The sequence below is a fragment of the Scardinius erythrophthalmus genome (assembly GCF_964197995.2).
Source record: "Scardinius erythrophthalmus genome assembly, chromosome: 3".
NCBI classification, from domain to species: domain Eukaryota; kingdom Metazoa; phylum Chordata; class Actinopteri; order Cypriniformes; family Leuciscidae; genus Scardinius; species Scardinius erythrophthalmus.
Window position 1 is genome coordinate 29,433,376 of NC_138223.1, and position 20,389 is coordinate 29,453,764.

At 37.9% G+C, this 20,389-nt stretch overlaps 1 protein-coding gene across 23 annotated transcripts in view; it reads left to right on the top strand.

Moving 5' to 3' along the window:
• Positions 1–20,389, top strand: part of gab1 (GRB2-associated binding protein 1) — a 78,567-nt gene that overhangs the window by 38,098 nt on the left and 20,080 nt on the right. For 11 of the 23 annotated variants that reach the window (XR_014029795.1, XM_081360491.1, XM_081360501.1 and 8 more), the window contains 3 exons: positions 8,995–9,292; positions 17,809–18,034; positions 18,255–18,344. Coding sequence is in view for 22 of the 23 variants with exons in the window: in XM_081360491.1 (XP_081216617.1) it covers positions 8,995–9,292; positions 17,809–18,034; positions 18,255–18,344 (614 nt within the window). In the remaining variant the exon portion in view is untranslated. Of the gene's footprint in view, positions 1–5,338; positions 5,650–8,994; positions 9,293–17,808; positions 18,035–18,254; positions 18,345–20,389 lie in introns of those variants that run through there. The other 12 variants (XM_081360512.1, XM_081360510.1, XM_081360500.1 and 9 more) reach the window with 4 other exon arrangements.

A 20,389-nucleotide genomic window follows, 5' to 3' on the forward strand; every position in this document is an offset into this window, starting at 1 on the left:
CACAAGCGTCTTCACAGAGACTAGCGACATACAGCGCCAAAGTCCCTGGCGGTGTGCACAGGGTTTGAGGAAATGTTAAAGGTTAGATGGGTTAACATACCTCTCAACATTAAAACATTATATGTACATACTTGCAGACCCCTTGAGAGCTGAGTACTAGTATTAGTGAAGCCTGTCATGTTATTTTTACTAATAAGGAAATAAGAAAGGAACATTAACTGAAGGTTCCTTTCTAATACACATCTGAAGCATCCTCATAGAGTTACAATATAGAGGGACTGCGGTCATGCCCACTGAGTGGCAAAAAGACTGAGTGGCAGCATTTGGTTTTCAGTGTGAATGCTGCAAAAAACACACAAAACACATCTAAAATGGGAAAGAGCTTTGCGATTGACTGTGCAACTACATTTGACAAGAAATCTGAGGTAAATTTGATCTGACTCATACTCAAACGAGTATTTCATTTGTTTTGTCGGTTGTGATGTTAAATAAAGCTTGCAACATGTCAGCGGGAAACTAACAGCTCGTATATTATCCTCTCATGCAGTAACCTGAACCACCTCTACTTCTACACGAGATGAGAGCACATTTTTATCCTTTTCTGGGTCATGAAATAGTCTGCGTTTGTGATATTTCCTTCTTCCTTTCCTGCAAAATGTTCGCTTTGTTTGGATGTGCTTATATCTGCACTTAAGGATACGTTCCTGTCACATTTCACACATGCGCACTTCAATAAGCCGTCAGAAAGCAGGTTAATGTGTTTACATGCCGCACGAAATCGGCGTAAGAGGCAAAAAAACGACCTGTGTCGACCGGTTAATGCTTAAGATGTTTATTACTCTGATAAAAGAAAACAGGTTTCCGTATTTACATGAGCACGTGCGTTGTCTGCTTATTAAGCTAAATCTGATGTTTTTAAATAAACACTGACAAAAACTATACAAGTTTTAGGGCTGGACGATATGATGATATAACATTGATACGAGTGATCACCCGGATTTAGAACTACCTATATTGTATTCATGTAAAGCGATCACAGGCAAATTTATTATGTATTTCCCCGGCGTCAAAATCAGGCACATATAAATACATTTAACATATAAATGGCTGCATTTCTATATCCATGGATCATTGGATCTTTGGTAAGTTGTAAGGAACACCATATCAAGTCCAACCTTTAGTTTAAACTGTTAATAGTTTGTTTTACTCGCGTTTTTCGCAGATTCACCAATTAAATCCAGTCACCCAGCAGCTCTTTTACCACTCAGTCCTGCTAAGGGGGGCGTGTTCCGGCGGGAAAGTGACGTCAATGCATTCCCTCTATAGAATGATATTCTACAGCATCATTATAGAATTAGGAATTCAGGCTGTTTTCTATTTTCATGCTGTCACTAGTAAAAAAGAAAGTGATAGAGAGAGAGAGAGAGAGAGAGAAAGAGAGAAAGAGAGAGAGTGAGTTGGATGGTGAACAAACAAGTGGCAGGTGTGACCCAACCTGGGCTTTGCCCTGACATGTAGCTGACAGCGTGTTCTCTGCAGAAAGGCATCCCGACACACCCCTCTTTACGCTGGAGCATTTCAACTGCGACATATGCATACTTGCACATGCTCTCATACCTTATGTTATTTCTGTGACCAACCTGATACCCTACACTTCCTCTTATCTCCCACATCTGTCTGTAAAGAGGTCCAGGTTTGAGTACAGGTCGTAACCATCATGTTAACAAAATCCCACAAGCTGACACCCTGACCACACGCCACTGCCAATATTAACCGCACATATGCGTCATTGTATCTGCTAGAGGTCACTCATGTGATGTTGTCCTGTTAGATTACATTGGTGTTTAATGAGTGCAAAATCACCTTTGTTCTGCCAGTCAAAATCCAATAAATGAATCCGCTTTGCATGTGGCTTGGTTAGCACTGACGATCCTGGTTACTGTGTACAGAATGACCTAAAGACAGGGCTGTAGCATGAGGAGATGGATGGGAATGAGACTTGAGAGGGTGATGTCATCCAAAGAGCTATTAGATAGTGAGGGGGAGGTGCCCACATGTGTGTCTTCATGTGTTCAGGTCTGGACAGGCCAGTTCTATTATTATACACTTAGCCGTCATCCCGTCGGTTAATAGCCTTTAAACCCAAACACACAGGGCTGTTTCCTCATGTCTGGTAAAAAAAGAAAAAAAGAAAGAAGAGCTGGTCTGGTTAGATTCAGTCTCATAAAAGCATGACCAAGGAAAAAAGTTAAATATTGATTAAAGATGCACCGATGCTAAATTTCTCCACCAATACAGATAGCCGATTATTCAGAATGATTTCTGCCTCTTAACGAAAAAATAAATAAATAAATCTGTTCCATCTCATTTGGTGCATTACTATAACATTAGAGGTTAAAATTAAGACCAGAGCCCAAAGTATTATATTTATTTTCAGATATATTTACACTGAAAAACTGAAATGTTTGTATACAACTCAGTTGTACTGCACATAAGGTAGTTTTTATAAACAAATTTATTCAGACAGGCAATGAACAGTAAATAAGCTCTTCTCTAGTGTTTTTTATAGCTAGCTAACGAACTGTAAACACTGGATAACTTTCCTCGGGTTGTTTTATTGACGAGAATGAGCGATTGCATGAGACATGATAGGTTTCGTTAAGTTGTACTTTATCTTTCAACATACCTTTTGATGTTCATGCATGTTTTTTCATGCTATAACTTGTATTAAAGTGAAAAACTCATGCTTGAACTGAGGTGCTACATTGATCTGTCATGTCACATTTAAGAGAATAAAAATTACATTTTTTGTTTGAGTTTTGTGGTAAAATACACCGAATCTGAAAGCGGGGACTTCTGTTTCTTATCAGAAGTAAAAAGCACAATGCTTTTTGCGATTATTTGATGGGTGGCTCACTACAGATAATTTACGTATTATATAATTATATTATAATTTTACGTATTTATAGCTTATTGGATTAATTGTGCAGCCCTACTGCAGGGTGATCAGTCAAGTCAAGTGTTTGGATAGTTGTTTAACATTTTTCCACAAATCAAACAACAATATTATAATTTTTTTTTTTGTATTATTAATCAAAGATGATTTGAAGTCTGCTTTAGCAGAATTTATATTTCTCAGCATGTAACTTTTACATTTCTCATAGCTCCCCTGTAAAGTGCACACCATGGGTCTATGAGTGTTTTGAGCACACACACGGCGTGCGGCGCTCATCACTGTACAGTCAGGATGGAGTGGCTTTGGCAGGCAGATGCGAGCATGTCACGGTTATTCCGTCTCGGAACGATCTCACACTTACAAATGATCCAACTGTCAGTTCTCACACACTCTCCAGCTCTGGTCTCCTTAGAGACCACTGATCTAATTTGTTAGCTAGAATACTGAACCATCTCAACATACTGGTGGGTGATGTTTTCTGGATTGAGTTTTAATTGAGTTCAAAAACTTAAAAATGCACAAGAAGCTGATTGTCACAGTCTGAATTTTGCCTAAACCTGATTAAACAATCTAGGCTCATTAGAAATATGTACCTCTACCTACATTTTTGCAAAACTCGTTTCAAAAGCATAGCCTACCTTTACATTTGACTGCAGTTTCCATCTGAAAGAAACACTAGAAGCAGTAAAACAATAGCTTTTATTACTTTCCATACAAATTATGAATATAGGGGCAGATTATATCTTGATATATGTTTATTTTGTTTGGTTCTTTGCTTAATAGTTTGCTACAACCTCAAAATGCTTTTGTATTTGAATACATGATTTGTAAACTAATACTTTCATCAATCCATATGTATGGCTTTTTCTGACATAGTAAACTTGCTTGCTTGTTTACCTGAGATAGCTTTGCATTTGCAACGAGAAGCACTTGGTACAAGTCCCATGAAACAAATCATGAGTACATGATCTGCTAAGACTCGTAGACGCAAGCTAAAATTCCATGGTTACTTCAGCAAATGCGTTTTTATCTCACATATCGTCACCTTCTCAGAAAACACAAAAAAAGGAACCTAACTTCAGAGGCCGAGTAGACTTTCGTTCTTCTTACAGGGGTAGAAATGCATGATCTGTTCAACTGAGGATGTGGGTGATTTTACCAGAGGTGGCCAGCATCATGAGGATATGACTTATGCAAAAAAAATCATTTTTATCAAAAAATGACTTAGGCAATTATTTTAGGAAGGTGACGATATGCTTTTGTTAATACTATATCTTTAGTAGATGGTACGTTATTTTCAAACGCAAAAGAGCATTAACTTTTTAGTGCCACTCACAAGACATTTCATTTACGAACTGCCACGATACGTACATTAACCAACATAACGAGATGTTGCCAGATTCAAATTCATCTGTTGTTGTGTAATAAAACTGAACACACTATTAGCACCATGCACTCACTGGCCATTTCGCTTTGAAAGTGTTGCAAAAGGTGCATAAATATAATTTTGCAGTTATGTCATCACAGGAACATATTTCCAATGAACCTGGGTTGTGATTCAATTATATATGTTTACTAATCTGCAGTCCAAGTTACTTGTTTGATGGACTAGTCAGCTAACATATTCATCTACAGTGTAATCAGTGTATTTTTTGTTTGTTGTTTCTGAGTGATGTTTTCATTTTCTTGCATTAATGATCAACAGTCAAAGACACATTTGATCTATTCTGCAAACATTTTTGACCACTCAATGCTGCAAATGACCAGTCAAAACCATGTATTCCAGAGAGACATGAAATACTTTTCGATCCCAATGATGAGAACTGTAGGAGAGGATGTTGTGGAGTGAAGAAGCACAAACACTTTGCATGTCTACATGCTTTAGCCCAATCTGATTTTACACCTCATCTAAAATGCAGTGCAGGGTAATGCAATGGGAATTTCAGGCATGTGATAAATGATTGCTGATGCATTCGCGGTCTACGCGAGTTGTGCCGTTTTGCTACGACAGCAGAAGCTTGTGGTCTCGCATTGCTTGGCATTTTTTCAAAACATTATTTCTTTCTGTTCCTGTACAGTTTCTGTGCCTGATTGCGTCAATTATCCACAGAGAGACTGACCAGTGAGTGATTCAGTTCGGATGGCATTCCCCTATAGTTTGGCCCTCAATGGCATCTCTGTTAAGTCAAGACAGTGACACTGTGGCCCTTTGCCTCTGTATGCATCACACTTGCGTGTGTGTGTGTGTGTGTGTGTGTGTGTGTGTGTGTGTTTGAGGCAGACAGCTGCTGCCACACTTGGAGGGGCCTCTTCAATTTCGTCCCACCCTGTACTCACTCCCTCTCCCTCCTTATACACAAACACATTCATTTTACTTCTCTTGGAGCTGAAGGACTTTTGAGAAGAGGACTAAATGACCCGCGCTTGAAACTCAATAGAAGTGTAAGGGAATATTGCAAAAGGGTCCATTTGGATGTCTTCAGGATTTAAAGGTGACTAGCTGTGGCCGCCCTGTTGTTCCTTGGGAAACAGAGCATCTCACGTGCGCTCCTCCTTAGATCAGTCTTCATCTGAGAGTCTGGGTTTATGTGCTTCTGCTGGCTTTCTGAGATTAAAACAATATGGAACAGGCACTCACAACGGGTGGCTAAACACTACACTCCCTGCGCTGCATTCAGGAGCCGGGACTCAAGGTAGGATTGACGTATCACCAAACCAAAGTAAGCATGGCTGGATTGGTGTCATGTGGGAGTGTTATTGTCTGAAATGAGGACATCTTACTTTACTAACAAAGGCGAGTGTATGTCGGCTAGATACCAGCGTCGTAAAAGTGAGAGAGAGAATGAGATGGAGTTATTGCGCAAATGGAAGAGTGGTGTTTATGGCTCACTCAACTTGGCCAGTTTCCTCCAAAAATTAAGACATTTCTCCACTGAAATGAAACAAGGCTGACATTTCTGTCCCCTTCAGATTTCTCTGCAGCTGCCAGAAGAAACTGTTTAAATCTATTCTTGTACTTTTAAAATTTTACCCTGGCCTGGACAGAGAGAGTGAAGTTTACTTTTTAGGGGTCAGTTTTAAGATTGTCCAATATTCAACAATGATAATAATTAAATATATACAAATCTAGTTTAAAATGAATGTGCCAAGTAATACTTGTATTCATGTTGGTTTCAAATATTGAAAAATAATGAAAAACTTTTATACCATTTTCGATTAAATATTTGAATTGAATGACTCAATAAATGTCATGTGGTGTAACTATAAAGGTAAATTTATAAAAATGTTCCCTAAAAGTTGATTACATTTTCAAAACCATTTTTTCAACTTTTTAGTGTAAGAATGATTTTAATTCATTTTTTAGAGGATTGTACCACTTGGCATTTCACAACCAAGCTTGCTATGTCATAAGGAGGTTGAATTATATTAGATTCTTTTAAGACACTTACTGACCTTGGCACTCTGCAGGGGTCCTCTATGTCCTCTCTATGTCATTTCCTGTTTTATTTTGCCTGCATTTTGCTGTACATTGGTTGCACCACATGACTTTGATTTGGAGGACAAATGTTTTTCAAATGTTTCAATTATTATAATATTATCATAACTGTTTCACTGTTTGTATTTTTTCAAAGAAATAATAACAAGAAGATTATGCTCACTTTGATGAGTTATGGTATCATGACAATTCTTGACACCACCTTGATTTTTTTTTTTTTATGCCACATAGAAATATTGAAATTAATTTAACTTTTAAAAAAAAGTTGTTCATCATAAAAGGTGTATTCAAGCCATTGTATGAATGAATTGCATTTATTATGTTTTAATAATGTTTAAAGTAGATTTAAAATAAATAAATAAATTATTTTGGACCAAAAATAATTTAACTGACACTTAAATTAACTGACACTAACACTCAGTGTTCTTGTTTGACTCTGGTTCTGCTGAATGTTCACAGTTCACTGACACAGTTCTCTGGAAGATCTTGTGTTCCGCCTATGTCGCTGTACCCACGTAAGATGATCCATGTGACAGGTTAGCCGGGGCTCTCTTCTGCTAGTAAACATACACATGCACACGCTATCTGTGTAATTTGAGCTGCGAGTGCTTTGTTTTAACGCTGCGTGTAGAATCTAAAAGGCCTTTGTGTTGGTTTAACTTCAGTAGAGGAACAAAGCTAAAGATGTTAATTGTATGACTTGTTCTGACACACTCCTTCTGACACGTTTTTACCTTTTATTGTTTAATCCTGATTCTATATTGCAATCAGAATGTTCTGAAGAGTGAAACATCTTTATCTCAGCCTGAGACTGTTGATCTTTCCAAACTTAACTTAATATGGGTGACATGATGCTCGGATGATACTTCACTGGAAAATTTAGGTCACGTCACACAATTAGGTCTATCATGCTGATCAGTTGTTGAGTGTCATGTTGTGTGTGTGTGTTTGGTTTGACGTGGCGGGGCTGTTGCCGTGCAGTGGGGTGATATCCTGAGGGCCAGAGCTTGGCTCTCTAACAAAGAGAACCCTGTGGATGGAAAAACAGCTGAGAGGGGGTGAGAGAGGGGGTAAAGTACAGCATTGTTAATCCCCTCCAAACCTGATGGTAAAAAATAAACAACAACACAGATTGAGCATTCCTGGCAGTCTGGCAGCTTAATTACAGAAGCCAGTGAATTTTTCTCTCTTTCTCCGGGTTAATTTTTTAATCTTGTTTAAGACAGTGTGGTCTGTTGACGTTTAAGGGCATATCTAAGAAAAACTTTTTTCGTGTATTTCAAACTTTTTCTTATATTGTAGTGGATATACTAGGATTGTGCACAAGTAATTAATCGAGCACTTTTTCCGCACCACTAAATGATTAATTAGTTACAACACTTCACTTTTGCTCCTTTGACTGTCATTTGTAATAATTAAAAAATGTACTCATCTAAATCTCTAAACAGCTGACATGTTGTGATGGGATGCCATTATTTTTGATTAATTTCTCTCCTGGCTGATCATTACCATACAGCATAATTATTTATTCTATCCATCTTTATGTGAATCGATGTCTTTTCACACTTCCTTTATTCCCTCCACCTGATGAATTTAACCTCTCATTCTTGTGATTCTTTTAATTTTCACATAATGTTTTGTTTTGTTTCCACCATGTTTTACATCCACCCATCTGATAGATGGATTCATCATTGCTATCATTGCTAGTTTTCAAAGACCCCACCACTTTTTCACAATCCGTGACATTTTGAACTCTGTTTTTTATGTAAAACATGCATTTGCATTTTCCCATCATTTAAAATGAGGGAAAAAAACATATTTTATCACAGCTTAAATGCATATTTAAGCTGTAATTGTCAATTTCCTCTTTTAGCATAAGTGCTTTGCAGGCTTTTGGGTGGTGTTATATTAAAAATATGTCTGCAGAGAGTTTAGCCAGTATCTCCAGGCAGAGTTTTGTGTGGATTCTTGCCAGACTGAGTCGGTCAGATCCCACGGTCGCCACTGCATGTGGCTAGATCAACAGGATCAGGTGTCACAAAAAGACCTATAATGACTTTTAGGACTGAAACATCTCACAATGCTTTTCTTGCAGTTAGTTGGTGTTCATTTGGTACAGTTCTCATATAATAAATTTGCATAACAACTTGCTTATTCTAGAGAGACTAGTCTGAAGAACTGTTTGTAGATGGTGGATATGTTAAACAGTCTATAAATTCCTTTCTGTTGATCTGTTTGATACATGTATGGATAGTATGAGGAGGTAACAAAACAAAAGAGTGGGACAAATCACAAAGTTCAATATGGCCGCTGTAAAATACAATTTATGACTTAAAATAATTAAAATAGCCTTTTTGATTTATAGTTGTGGATTTATCAGACTCTTTTATCCAAAACATTACCAAGATGGCTGTCAAATGAACTGACTTGCCTCAATGGTACATATTAGTGAAATTGGTCAGGATAATCATTCAGTGGCTTCTCCATCCAGACATGGTAGTACATGCAGCGTCATTTAAATGGTTTTCCTCTCTCCTTTCAGGCATGGAAGAAGCGATGGTTTGTTCTGCGCAGTGGGAGGCTGACAGGAGACCCAGACGTGCTGGAATATTACAAGAATGACCATGCCAAGAAGCCCATCCGCGTGATCGATCTGAACCTGTGCGAGCAGGTGGACGCCGGTCTTACCTTCAACAAGAAGGACCTGGAGCACAGCTTCATCTTTGACATCAAGACTATCGACCGGATCTTTTACCTGGTGGCAGACACTGAAGAGGAGATGAACAAGTGGGTGCGCTGCATCTGTGATATCTGTGGCTTCAACCCCACTGATACGGAAGGTAAATCATGCCAAATGCAAACACACACCAGAGATATCTAGGGATTATAATTATAAGGATTTTAATAATGATTTTAAACAGTTTCATTTAACAATTCTTTAGTACTTTTGAGGAAGAAATGTATATATAAAAAAAGATATAAAATGCTAAAATATTGCAAGTTTTGCAATTGGAATTTTTGCCCAAGCTGTCCCTTTCATGATGGGCCATACATTTTCAATAAGAGACAGATCTTGACTTTAGACAGGCAGTCAAGCACATTCACTTTACGGTGTAGAGTGTATGAGAAACCACTCTGTTGTAGCATGTGTAGCATGAGGCCTGGCATTGTCTTGCTTTCCATGTCTCTGTACAATCCCAACATACGCCTCCATGTCAGTGGTGCCTTCACACATGCACATAAATCACCCATGCTGTTTGTACTGATGCACCCCCATACCATGACAGATGTTTGCTTTTGCACCTGTCACTGATGAAAGTCTGGATGGTCCCTTTCGTATTTGGGACTGAGAACTCAATGTCAGTTTTTCGTCGGTGACAGAGAGAACTCTGATTGGCTGTTCAGTTCAGTGAATGAGTCAGTACATGAGAATAATAGCAAAACAGTGAACAAAGTTGTCAAGACAGTACAGACAGAAGGCTGTTCTAATTTACGTCATCTTACCTGAGTGTTCCTGGGCGGAATATAGAAAGTGGTCAGCATGATTGATATTCAAAACGGTATGCTCGCGCTTCTTTATTTACGGTTTGTGTATCTACAGCCTGCAGTGTCGATTTCCCTTTTTGAATGACGAATATAGACGAATATATCTGCAGAAATAGACAGATATCTCATTTACACGCAGACGCAGAACGTGCATGCTGGCTGACAGTGGGCTGTAGTCCTTTCAAAGTGTTCAAGCACTGCTTTTTTCGCGAGGCGACAACACAGTCGACTTTCATCAGCGCTAGATTTTGGCATCGGTTTGGTGTGTCCCTACCTAAAAAAGAAGCTGAAACGTGGACTCATCTGACCACAGCACACATTTTCATTGTCCTTAAAACCATCTGAGATGAGCTTGGGCCCAGAGAACTTGGCGGCATCTCTCCATGTAATTGATATACAGTTTTCTCTTTGCATAACAGAGATTGAAGTTGTCTTTCTTGATGCAGTGGCTGACTGTTAAGTCACAATGGTTTTACAAAGTACTCCTGAGCCCATGTGGCTATTTTTTAAAGCTGCAGTATGTAACTTTTGGCGCTCTAGTGGTTAATAAACAAAACTGCATGCGTCTTGAGGAAGAACATTGAAGCCGGCGTAACTTCTCTCTGTTTATGTCTATGACGAGTCACGCAGGTACTGGGCTACTCTGCCGCGGTGGCCACCCGACCGGTCTAAAAAAGTCAGAATATAAACACTTATTATAGCTGTACCGTAGTGATTCAGGATAAGACAAAAACACGGTTTGGAAAATGGATTCATGATGTACTCTTGTAAATTTTTAACACAAAGTTACGTAGTCCTGCTTTAACAGGAGCATGATGGGTTCATCTAACTTTTATTTAGCCTCTGTCAACTTTTTTTTGGAGTGTGTTGCAGCAATCAAAATCTAAATTTGTTTATATTGACAAAATACAATTAAGGGTTTTTTTGTACTTATGTCAGTTAAATAAAGGTTCAAGGGAACTGACACATCCCAGATTATTGATACAAAATGTCCCAACTTTTTTTTGGAATTGGGGTTGTACTAAAAGAGTTAAAAAGATTTTTAAGAAGAAAAATCTTATTGATGGATTCATGCACTCCTTGGCCCTGCTGGCATAATGGTCATTCACTGTAATGCAGATACAAGATCGAAGTGCCAAAGACGTGTCCCCCTAAAATTGATTCATTGTAGCACCTCAGGTCTCCATCAGCTCAGCTGCATTGATCTCAGATGCTGTCAGCTCACTGTGGCCTTCTTTAGAAGTGATGTGAAGTCCTGAAGTTTGTGAATGCTGTTGTGGTAAATTATGCTCATGTTGGTTTCTACTTAGGAAGTGCTAATACTTGAGCTACTGGTTCAGAAAACATTTGTGGTTGTACATCTGGCCTTCACCGTTTTGTGAACTTCTACTTGTTTAAAGGATAGATAGTCGAGAGAAGACAGGACATTTTGGAAAGGAGGAGACAGGGGCCCTCCCATTCTATTAAACTTTGTCTGTTTGGTGAGCATTATTTTTAAAGCTTTCTGTCAGGATGAGTCTTTATGCAAATTGGAAATACTGTTGTACTGTGTTGTGGTGGTTGTTGAGACAGCCTTGTTGGTTATTGTAAGATAATGTCTAGTTTTATTGCAGCGTTTGTGTACACTTTTATGGCCTGCTATTCATTCTTTTTCATGCAAGTCCACAAAATATGTGTACATTACAGATAAATTAAAGTGGAAATGAAGCAGTCAGTCAAGTTTACAATATTTAGTAAACTGATTTCCACTTTAATGAAAAAATATATATAACAAACATGCTTAATGTAACCAAAAGAAAAAGGAAAATTTTTAAAGAAAAGGGATGTTTTGTGCGCGTGATGTCACAGGGTTGGTTGTCTTAGCTGAGGTAAATAGATATTCTCCGAGTTAAAAAAACAAATCCCGTGTACACTCAGCTTAATAAGCATTTCTTTACTTTTTGAACACACTATCGTTCTCAAATGGATGAAGACAAACTTGAAAGAGCTGTTGAGCCCATAATAAGTCATTGCTTGCGCATTTGAGCCCATACTGCAATGTGCCATCAATTTGCCACTTCTATAATTCAAAGTGACATCAAAAACCACAAATCCTTTTACTGTAAGGCTATAAATGTAATAATAACATGATGTTTCTCTCTTTCATTCACTCTGATAAACAGTTTAAATCAGTGAATTGACGGAGCACTGTAAAAAAAAAAAAAAAAAATTTTTAATGATTTAAAACAACTTTTCACAAATCGTTTGCCAAGTCACATATATCAATAACTACAGAGTGTCTTCATGTTCTGTTTTCGCTGAAGGAAAACAATTGTGTGATGAGGGGTGATTCGTGAACACAGCGAAAACCTGATTGATAAAGCGCACGTTATAGCCAGATAAATTAAAAACAGATAGAGCAACTTCAGGCTTAAGTTTGTTGGTGCGGCGAATTACTAAATTGCCTGAATCAAAGGTATTTTCATCAATGTAATATTCCCCCAAAATATGTTCACTGCATACTCTGACATCAGCACCCATTGAAGGGGTTTTCCTTTTAGTGCCGCTAGCCCCTGAAGCTGTACATTCTCTGTTTTAGTGGCAGTTTATGGAAATGAACTCTTTTGCCCTTTGCTTTAACGCTGTAAAAATCATTTCTACAACCAGGAGAAATAGTCATTTCAAATTGAGTAACTGAAGTGAATATTCATGAGCTACTAAATTTGACAGATGACTAATCAATACGTTAAGCCTTCTGAAAAAAACATCACATAGCATAATTAATATTCATGAACATTTACCTCACCTGTAATTAGTTGTAATTATACAATTGAAAAACAATTATAGGTAACATTTTTATTACAGTGTGCTTGTTACACGTTATATGTAGTTACTATAGCAATAACTATAAATTATGCATAATTATGTGCAACTAACCCTACAACAGACCTAATCCTGAATGTAACCCTGTAGTAAGTACACGTAGTTAATATTGCTCGGTACTTAAATGTCTAATTACACTAACAAGGACACCTTAAAATTAAGTGTATCCCAATTCTATTATGAATACAACTTTAAAATTTGTGTAGTTACTTAAGTAACATTGGCTAAAGTACTGTAGTTGTTTTTTTAGTATATGCTCAATATGAAACATTTTTAATATGTAATAAGTGCATTAAGTTTATTGTTCGTTAAGTTCTTAATTAAAAAAAATTCTCATTCTCACATTCTCATGCTCTTTTTTGCTACATTGATAATATATCATATAAAGAAATGCCCAAGCAGTTTCGGATATTTAATTTGGTCTGTTTTGAGACACACAGGGTTTTGCCATTATCAGCCACCAACACTAAACAGGGTACAGTGATTGCAAATATGTAGGGGGGTTTTCCATGGCTTGGATGATTCAGCAGCTAGCCTGACAAACAAGAGCGGGAGGGGGAGAAGAATGAGGGAAGGAGGAAAATGGGAAAAAACTGAAGAGACAGAAAGAGACAAAGTGGCCCTGACAGCCTTGAGCTGCCTGCACTTAGAGAGAGTCAAATGCAGCCCAGTGAGTGAGTGGGTGTGTGTGGGTGTCAATGTGTGTGCGCACAAGTGGTGTGTTTGTGTGCGTTTTACTGAATAACTGAAAGCAGAGTTTGAAGAGAGACTTGTACAAAAACACGCACAACCACCCCGTCAGCTGCACTCCACTGACCTTGAGAGTAGGCTGTTCAAAGAGAGATGGAAATAAAAATAAAAAGTCAGAGATAAAGAAAAACTCTTTTAAAAGAACATGGACAAAAAAGCTTTACAAGTTATCCTAGATGGCACATAAAAACCGAGACTCCGTCATGGTTAGTGGCGCTTTCTTATTAACGTCTTGTATTCAGGGTTCCTCTCTATGCAGTTCTGCACGTTCACACGGCCTGTGTAGGATGCCAGCCTTAACCTTTATCAGTTCCTTTACAAAAACATGTAATTCTTCTTTGCTCTCGATTTTTAATCTTATCTTCAACATATCTAAATATTTGGGCATAATCTGGCCATACAATACAAACTCAACCCTCTGAGGTCTGAGGTGTTTTTTGACATGTCGTGACATTTGTGCTTATTTCTGATCCTTATAACAATTTCATAGCAAAAGTCTGATTAGACTGTATTCAGCATAAACTCTGCGAGCAGCAAGAATGTAAAAGTTTGTAGTTTTGAGTAAATGGCGTGAATGATCATGCATTATTGATGTTTCACACCTGGGAATACAAAGACCCCTCCCCTAATGACCCTGTCAGCTGAATGGGACTAGAAGTAAGAATGCAAGGAGAATAAAATAATGTCTTTTTGATTGTTTGTATTTTATTTACAACACAACACAATCCAAAAACACAACGAAGGACAAAAGGCACATTATTGAGCACACTGATGAGACTTGAACAGTCACACTCCTTTGTGCCATTCCTAGAACACTTTCCTGTTCAACATACCTGTCATTTCCAAAGTATTTGCTTTTTCTTTTCCATGTTCATGTAGAAGCTTGCTGATGTTGGAACAACTCTCTTAGAGAATAACAGTTTGAAGAGACTTTTTTGAAAGTTTGAGTCCGCAGGACTCATCAGTGGCATCTGGTCCCTGTAAAACAACAACAAAACAACTGTGAACGTGCTGATATCAGGAGCAAATAGCTGCACGATTTGTGGGGGGGTGGGGGATCTAATTGTGATTTTTCTAGGGGTCTCCATGGTTAACCGATTAACCGTTAAAAATTGCGTAACCGAGTGAAACATTTTGCTCGATTAAGTGGCGTCAATGGCGTGCATTGAATTTAGTTGTAATACATTTTTGCACCACCAGAGACCGCTAGACCAGTTTTCTAATATGAATCGGGCAAAGAAAGCGAGCGTCCGAGAGTGAAGGCTGTGCCTGAGCCAGAAACAAACATAGTATCCGCACCACTGATCGCAGCACAATAATATCTGTCTGCAGAGCCACAGCTTTACCCCAGCAGTTTTACCCCGCGCATGCGCAGTTTCATCACCCATACAATTTGTATTATGCATTTCCTAAACATGTACTTGCTAATCAAACACTTTATATGAACAAACTACTAATCTATAAAACACAATCGGTCTTCCGACCTTTTACTATTGTGTTGATATGCGCGAGGGACAGAGAGCAATACAGCGCTCGTGTTGTTTGAAGGTGGTGAGAGTGCGCGTGCGCGCGGCCGGGGCTCTCTCACTTTTTGTTCTTATGCGTCCTGTCCGCATTTTTGCAAATTATGAGATTCCGACTTGTAAAAAGAGTTTCCGTCCTTGTAGAACTTGTAATTACAACTTGTAAACTAAAAATTTTCATACAAAAATTTTAATTATATATAAACAGAGAATTTTTGTTTTTGATATGAATTACTTCATTTAAAAGAAGCTTCAAGCTTACCAAAGACATATCTCTCATGTCAGTGTGACAAGTATTCACTGAGTTGCAGTTCGTTTTCTGATGCGTTTCAGAATGGACTTCACTGAGAGCGAGACTCGTTTGTTTTCTTTATTTTGCGAAAAGCACAACATTTTGTTTTTGTTGTGAGTGTGCACAACGTGACCGGCGACCCCAGGGGGTTAAAGACACCATGAAATCAGATGAGGAGCTTTGATGTTTTTAGTCTATATCTATTAGCTTTTAAGTTAATGTTAATGCTAGTGTACTCATAAAAATAGTAAAATTAACTTTGAGGATACACACATTTTTTTTTTTTTTTTTTGGAAAAATAGACCAAAAATGTTCACAAACCATTTTGTCCAATCAAATTTTCCTTCTCCCAATTAAACCTGTAGCCGATAAGAAGCCCCAAGAAGCAAATCATCATTTGGACTATGATATAACTTAAGCCTATTGGCGTTTAATTTTTTATTTTTATTGCAGCCTTCAATATTACTACATTTACACCATGTTGTCATTGACAATTACAAGATAACACAATGACGTTTTTCTGAGCTCTCAGAAAATTTTGAGTTTACAAGTTGTAATTACAAGTTCTACAAGGACGGAAACTCTTTTTACAAGTCGGAATCTCATAATTTTGGTCATTTGGACATGTCCGCCACTTTTAAAGCAGGGCTCGACTTTAAGCCTTTTCATGTGCTTGTCCTTTTTTATTTATTTTTTATTGTTTTGCGTTGTAAATATGATTTATTTTGAACCAATATTCTCATCAGTGTCAGATAAGCTTTTATATATTAAATCTGCATAGTCATATGCACCTGCATCTTTAAAGGTGGGCAATGTATGTTTCATCTTTCATTTTAAATTCCTAAATTTCATCAATAAATTCAATTAGAATAAGATGACAATATAGGTCTGTTACCTTAGGTAGGGCTGATCATATTAAATCATTTACTTTAAATTACTAAAAATTACGAATGAAATTGTTTGAAATATTTTTGAATATACAAGTAAGAAACGTTGGAAAAAAATATACTTTTAAACCTGAAACTAAACCACCAGAAGGTGGCGGCAGGCGACCGTCTAAATGAGCGAGTCATTAATTCAAACGATTCGTTCAAATGACTAATTCATGCAAGAATGAGGCAGTTGTTTATAAATGGGTCGTTGAATCTATGACTCAGCCGATGTGTTCAAAATGCTGAATCATTCAGTAATGAAAACACAGTTGAGAAGTGCTGTGAGATGCACCATCATTCTATTTTGATCTTTGTTTGGAACTATTTTCGCTGCTGAAACAGAACAAAAACAGTCAATATTGTGTCTAAAATGTAAGTGACTTAATTTGAACTGTTTATTGAACTGTTGTATGCAATCAATGTCACATTTTCAATCGTGATGGTATTCAGGAAATCAGCACTCGTCGTGTGATGTTGCTTAACTGTATCATACATTTACTATCGATTGCAACTTACAATAATTGTAATAAAATCATTTTCTCGTTTTAGTGATTCCCTAGTTATTTATTTATTTTGTTTATTGACATTTTAATAAGGCTACTTGTCCGGCCGGGCAAATAAAATTCTCTTTTACTTGTCCCTTCAAAAAATCCACTTGTCCCGGACAAGCGTTAATGTCGAGCCCTGCGTAAAGTATACAGGAAGTAAAACTGCACTTGTCAAGCAATTTCATGGGGTATTTAAGCTTCTTTGCATTTAAGCTTTTTGCATACATTTTTACATACAGTATGTTGCTCGCTGTTGATTTCCATAAATAAATGCAACATTTAGTTTTAAAATAAAGGACAAATGTGTTTGCAATAATGCACTTACATTGGAGGTGCATTTGGAAAATGTCTGCGAAATCACTACGGTAAGGCAAACCTTTAAATCAAACAGGGTCATGGAACTAAGACCTAACTATCAATTAATGTTATATAAAACTTGGTAACACATTTTTTTATTGACACGTCTCTGCATATTTTTCAGTTGAATTTGTAATTATGAAATAGTCTATAAATATTCCAGAAAACAGAAGGCATTAATTGAGTAACAAATTGTTTTTTAATAAAATAATGAATAAATACATGCATACATAAAATAATTAATTAATAAAACTGCTCTATTTTTTATTTTATTTTTAACGAATATACATCTCAACCATACATCTGAGTTTCATTTGATCAGTTCACACTTCTTTTTGCACTTAGCTCACCAGATGTCAGCCCGTGGAGACACTTCTACTAATCACAATACTATTTTTTGTTTTGATACAGGGATGTTTTCAGTAAAAGCTTTTGATTAAAGCAGTGTTATCCTTTTTTTGATCTAATCTGAAGTGTATCTCAAAGCTTGTGATCTCCTAAAGTGTAAAGCCTAATGCTAATCTCTCCTCTCTGTTCTTTCTAAAGACTCCACAAAGGTCTCTCACCAAGTAAATGTTCCAGGGGGTCTGGTGGTGGATATGGCCCCTAGTGGAGGGCCGGGAGGAGCCTTAGGGGCTTCTGCACTGGCCAACCTGCCTCCTCCCTACCAGCCCGTCGGCATTAGACCCCTGGGGTCCTCCTCCAGTCTGGATGAGCCTCAGGACTACCTTTGGCTACTCAACTGTGAGAGCAAGAAACCTGAGCCTAATAGGTAAGACTTGAAACACATCACACTGCATCACGGATTAGAACGTGGCTCATCCAATAATTTGTAATATAGGTCTGTTACTGTTTTGAGTTTGTTTTTAAACCAAGGGTTATGTAATGTGAATGCCGCCCACCTCTACTAAGAGGCTCCTAGGTCCATTCAGGTGCTATGGGTGAAAATCTGGATATAAGGGGCTCATTGTGTGTATTTGTGTGTGGTGTAGTCCAGTCGCTCCTCTTTCTCTAGGGGAGGAGGAGCAGGAATACCTGCTTTTGGAGGAGTGTGAGAGCCGGAGCGCTGCTCCTGACAGTCAGTGAGTGAAGAGCATCAGTGTGAAGAATACAGTACTAAACCACACACATTTGGCCAGCAGCCTGCACACTTATTACAATAACTTACTAAAACAAATATTTTACTGAGCAAAATGGGTTGGTATTTGTGTATGTGTAGTTTTAACTGGGACTTGTGTGAAATGTGATGTGCATGGTTGTGTTTGGCACTAACCATGCCAGTTCTAGCTGTATATCTAGAAGCTTATTATTACACACACTTCAAAATGCTTGATATCGATTGGTTAAACGTTGCCATCTGTGGTCAAATATTTTGTAATGATCATTAAACTGGATATTTGACCATTGTCACTGGTAGGGATGGCCCGATACCGATACTGGCATCGGGGATCGGGCCGATACTGTCCTCATATACTCGTACTCGTACTCATAAAAATTCGCCGATACCACGTACATTTTGCGAGCACATCCCTTAAACAGACTTCCTTGGAAAGTTTGTTCAGTCGGATGTCAATGGCAAAGAAAATAAAACGAGGCATAGCTATTATTATTATTATTAACGTTAACAGAGAGAGAGAGAGAGAGAGAGAGAGAGAGAGCGAGAGAGAACGAGAACTTCTGTTGAATGCTCTTGATTGCTGATCGTTCACTCAGCACATGTTATTTGGATGAAAACTAAATCGTATATGTAAGTAAAGTAAAACATGAACTGTTACCTGATTTAAGTATAACGCGTGGTTTCCTACATTATTAGAGGACGTGTGCAGGTCAAGAAGTTTCATGAACGCAAACATCCAAAGCGCGCACCCCGCAAACCAACGTCTCAGCGCACGAATACTGAATTAAATTGTCTTTCATGTCTTGCGCTTGTACGGACCAGAGCCATAGAGATAATTCACACAAAATTATGTAATAACGCCCGTCTTGGCGAGTATCCTTTAGCCTAGTAAACAAAGTCGGTTATATCTCAAATGAACGTAGCCATGTTCAAATGCGGGGGCAGCAGTTTGATCACCTGCTTCTGTGTTTTAATGTTAATCAAACAAAGGACAAAGAAATACTCACTGCTGTTGACTAAATAGGCTACCATTTTCAACTTTACAAAAATATCTATCTATATATAATTTATACAGTAATGAATATGCTTTTTTTTCACATTTGATTACTTTATTAAAATTTCAGTAGATACCTGAAAAACTCTAAAAACACATTTCATTTGTAGTATTTCTTTGTTCTATTGTATTTATTTGTCCTATTTGTAATTCGATTGTTTGTTCTTATTTTGTTACTGACTGCTTACTTCTTTTAAATTCACATTAATTAGGCTGGTAGTTTTTGTTGTAGTATCAAAATTGGATTAAATAATTGGGATCGGTTACGGTATCGGTATCGGCGAGTATCAAAAATGAAAGTATCGTATCGGACTCGTTCTCCAAAAAGTGGTATCGGGACATCCCTAGTCACTGGCAACCAGTCTGTGGCACTCGACTAGTTTGGTCTTCAATGACACTGTTGACTATACTATCATAATACTTCTAACATCACAAATCAAAATTTTAGGTGTTTTTTGTAAAGGTGCATTTAGTAGTTGTTTAGCTTGCGTTGGTATTGCTGTTCTTCATGGACTGTACAGATGCCACAGTGCTGTTAGACGCTGCACTGCCATCTATCACTGTGGATCAGCATGATTGTCTCTGAGTTTTATGTTAATTACACTGATAGTAGTGAGTTTAAAGCCCGGGACACACCAAGCCGACGGTCGGCCGTCGGGCAGTTTTTGTGCGTCGGCCGACTTAGTTTTCTCAGTGTGTTCCGCACGGTTCCGCACAGTCGACTGAAATTGATTGATATTCAAAACGGTAAGCACGCACTGCTTTGTTTACGGTTTGTGTATCTGCAGCCTGCAGCGTCAGTTTCCCTTTTTGAATGATGAATATAGATGAATATATCTTCAGAAATAGACAGTTGTCTCATTTACACGCAGGTGCAGAACACGCATGCTAGCTGACAGTCGGCTGTAGTTCTCGCAGTGTGTTCATGTGCAGCTTTTTCCCCCGACGCAGTTGAC